Here is a 3193-nt window from a genome sequence, read left to right on the forward strand (position 1 = left end):
AAGAGTCGGATGCTTAACTGAGTAAGCCACCCAGGTGCCCCTATTTGTGCATGATTTTTAAATTTTTAATGTTTATTCATTTCTAGAGACAGAGTGAAAACAAGAGAGGGGCAGAGAGAGAGACACACACACAGAATCTGAAGCAGCTCCAGGCTCTGAACTGTCAGCACGGAGCCCGATGTGGGGCTTGAACCCACGAACCATAAGATCAAGGCCTGAGCCGAAGCCACACACCTAACCGGCTAAGCCCCTCAGGCGCCCCTTGTGCAATTTTTTTAACAAAGGTGAAGGTCAAGTTCTCACGCATCTTCCCAGTCCCATCCCCCCTGCACCCCTGCCCCGCCCCCCCAGGACTCACCCTGGACAACCAGCTCCACGTCCCTGTGTTGAGAGCCAGCCATGTTGGTGACCACGCAGCTGTACCTCCCCGCGTCCTCCTGCAGCGCCCGGTCCAGGTGGAGGCTGCCATCTGCCCGGACCGAATGCCGGCTGCCAGGCGGGAGCTGGTGAGGGTGAGGAAGCCCCAGCTTGAACTGCAGCCCCTCACGGAGCCCGGTGAGAGAGAACAGTCTGGAAACCACACTGCCCGCCAGACCAGCGGGGAGCAAGCTGGACCGAGAGGCCAGGGGTCTGGAGAACTCTCTCCCCTTCTTCGAGTCTCCTCCGCCCCCGAAGACCCTCAGGGCTAGGTGACCTTGACCCCGGGCACAGCTCCAACCCCACTCTCCCACGGCCAGCCGGATAAGTGGGCTGGCGGGAGCCTTTCCCAAGAGTACGGATTTGGGGCCAGAGCCTTGGCCGAGTAGGGGGTGGGGCTCCAAGGCCCTTCACACTGAGGCTGCCCAGAGGAGGGACAAAATCCCGCAGGGGAAGGACAGAGTCACAGGGGAACAGAGGTGTGGCCACATCGGATGTGGTCCCAGAGACAGAAGCAGAGACAGTGGCTCCTGGTGGCAGCCCAGATCTGTCCCCACGGGGACCAGGGAGCACCGGTGCAGAAGGGTGCCCGGGGTAACCTTCGTAAAGATGTCTAGCCAGTCTGTCTTTGGTGAGGGGTCCTTTGAAAACCTTTCCAATAGGTGCAAGCCCTCTTTCAGCATCCTTGTCCCTGGCCCATGAGCCCGCTGCACACCGGGCACTCGGTCCAGGCACCGCCCCTGAACTGTCTTGGTACGAGGCCCCCTTGGGCTGAGCAAGCTGGAGGGGGGGGGTCTCTGCTTGCGGCACTGGGCAGCCCGACGGGCACGCGTCCACCCGGTGTGACCCTGAGCTGAAACAGACTCCGCATCTCCACCCGCTCCCTGGCCTGGCATCGGCGATGCCCCGGGCCCTCTTTCTGCACCTGCCCACAGATTCTACTTGGGAAGGCTCCTCACCGCCGCAGCTCACACCCCCGGGCAGGGTCCTCCTCGGGGTCATGTCTAATCCCACAGGCTGCAGACTGAGCCGTCAGCATGACCAGACTCTGCAAAGCCTGCACGCTGGCGGGGCAGGGCCCCGTCTGCCCTGCGCCAGGGCCCGGGACCAGGGCAGCAGGAGCAGAAAGCCAGCCTCCCGAGGTCTCTCATCTGCTGCAGTGAGAGCACTTCTGAATGGCCTCAAGGGCACAAGGACCAGGATGTCTGAGGCCAGGGCCCAGGAATTGAGGAAGCGGGAGGGGTAAAGAAGGAGTGGCCACGAGAGGAGAAATAGAAAAAAATAAAGCAAACCAAGTCCACATGAGCGGATAAAGCAGCCACCACGTGCCCAGCTACGTCGGCAGGGTGGATATTAAACTGCACAGGCCACACCCTGCCCTGCACCTGTCAGAGTTGGGGTGGGGGTGAAGCCACTGCCTCTGTGCCCCCTAAATTCCTGCTCCTCAGCCTCGGCGCTAAGGGAGCACAGCGTCCTTCTGCGGCTCCCGGGGAGGGACCGGCAGCCACAGAAACCTTGGCAGGACTTGGGCGCATGATGGATGCTATCAGCACATGTACCAGAGATGTTTCTGGAAGGAGGCAGGAAAGAGAGGGAGGAAGGAAGAGCGCGTTCCAAGCAGAGAAAAGAGCAAAGCGGAGGCCGAGGGATGACGGCCCGCTCCGGCCCCCGCCAGCACTCACCGGCAGGCCGGCCCTGAGCCAGCGCCGCTCCGGGGTGGGCCGCCCCGCCAGGATGACGCAGGGCAGGGACACGGGACGCCTCTCCAGCACCCGGACGGTGGGGGCACTGCTGGCGATCTGCGGTGGGGCTGTGGGGACAGGAGCCGGTGACGGTCACACGAGATCCCCAAGGATGGTCATCTCGGGGACAGAGACCCCACTGCCCCCTCTCCTCCCCGGGGGTGCCCGGCCTCCCCACCAAACCCCCTCCCCAGATCCACAAGCGAACCGTGTCCGGTCACAATGAGCCGGGCCTCCGCCTGGACCTTCCCAAACACGTTTTGAGCTTCGCAGATGTACAGGGCCTGGTCCTCGGAGACCACACCTGAGGGGCAGAAAGAGGCAGGCCTGACTGTCCAGGCCGCCACTGCTCCAGCCCCCGCCCCCCACCCCCGGGCAGGCAGCCCTGGGCACAGGCCGGCCCCACAGGGGTGAGGTAGGAGGGTGGAGGGGAAGCAGCCAGGCCTTGGGAGGGCAGGAAGCCCCCCCCACCCTGGCCCAGTGCTCATCTGCAGAACAGGGAAAATGTGTGAATCCCAGCACCTCGCGGTGTGATGGGGCGGGGGTGGGGGGTGACGTCACGCCAGGATCCCACCCACGTGACAAGCCTGGGACTGGCCTGGGATGAAACGCAGGAGGCAGGTTTTGTGACTGTCGTGACTGTGGCAGGTTCAGAGCAGGAGGAGGACTCGATCAGAGTCAGTCGGCCAAACTATGAGCCCGTGTCAGCCTCACCCACGGTCAATGCCAGGCGTTCTGCTCCCGAGCCTCCTAGCCTGGGGAGGCGCTTAGCGTGACAGAAGCCATCCTGTCTCCCCTGCCCATCCTCTGCCAGCCCCCAGTCTCTTACTTTCAAAGAACAGCACTCCTGAGTCAGGCTGCCCGGTCCTGCGGCCCCGCCCGGGCCCCAGTGGCTGGCCATCTGCACGGCGCCAGGTGACCAGCGGGGGCGGGCGGCCCAGGGCCCGGCACGCCAGGAGGGCACTCCTCCCCAGCTCCACGGTGACATCGCGGGGCAGCTCCATCAGCTGGGGCGCATCTGCAGGGAGGTGACC

General features: G+C 63.8%; 1 protein-coding gene across 1 annotated transcript in view; it reads right to left on the reverse strand.

The window, feature by feature from the left end:
* HMCN2 (hemicentin 2) overlaps positions 1–3193 on the reverse strand; it is a gene marked incomplete at its 5' end in the record, with an annotated part of 136452 nt that overhangs the window by 82415 nt on the left and 50844 nt on the right. Inside the window, 4 exons of the mRNA XM_029921060.1 lie at positions 359–503; positions 2100–2227; positions 2368–2463; positions 2989–3177. Of these exons, the coding sequence (XP_029776920.1) occupies positions 359–503; positions 2100–2227; positions 2368–2463; positions 2989–3177 (558 nt within the window). The remainder of the gene's footprint in view (positions 1–358; positions 504–2099; positions 2228–2367; positions 2464–2988; positions 3178–3193) is intronic.

The sequence above is a fragment of the Suricata suricatta genome, chromosome 13 (genome assembly GCF_006229205.1).
Source record: "Suricata suricatta isolate VVHF042 chromosome 13, meerkat_22Aug2017_6uvM2_HiC, whole genome shotgun sequence".
Lineage (NCBI taxonomy): Eukaryota > Metazoa > Chordata > Mammalia > Carnivora > Herpestidae > Suricata > Suricata suricatta.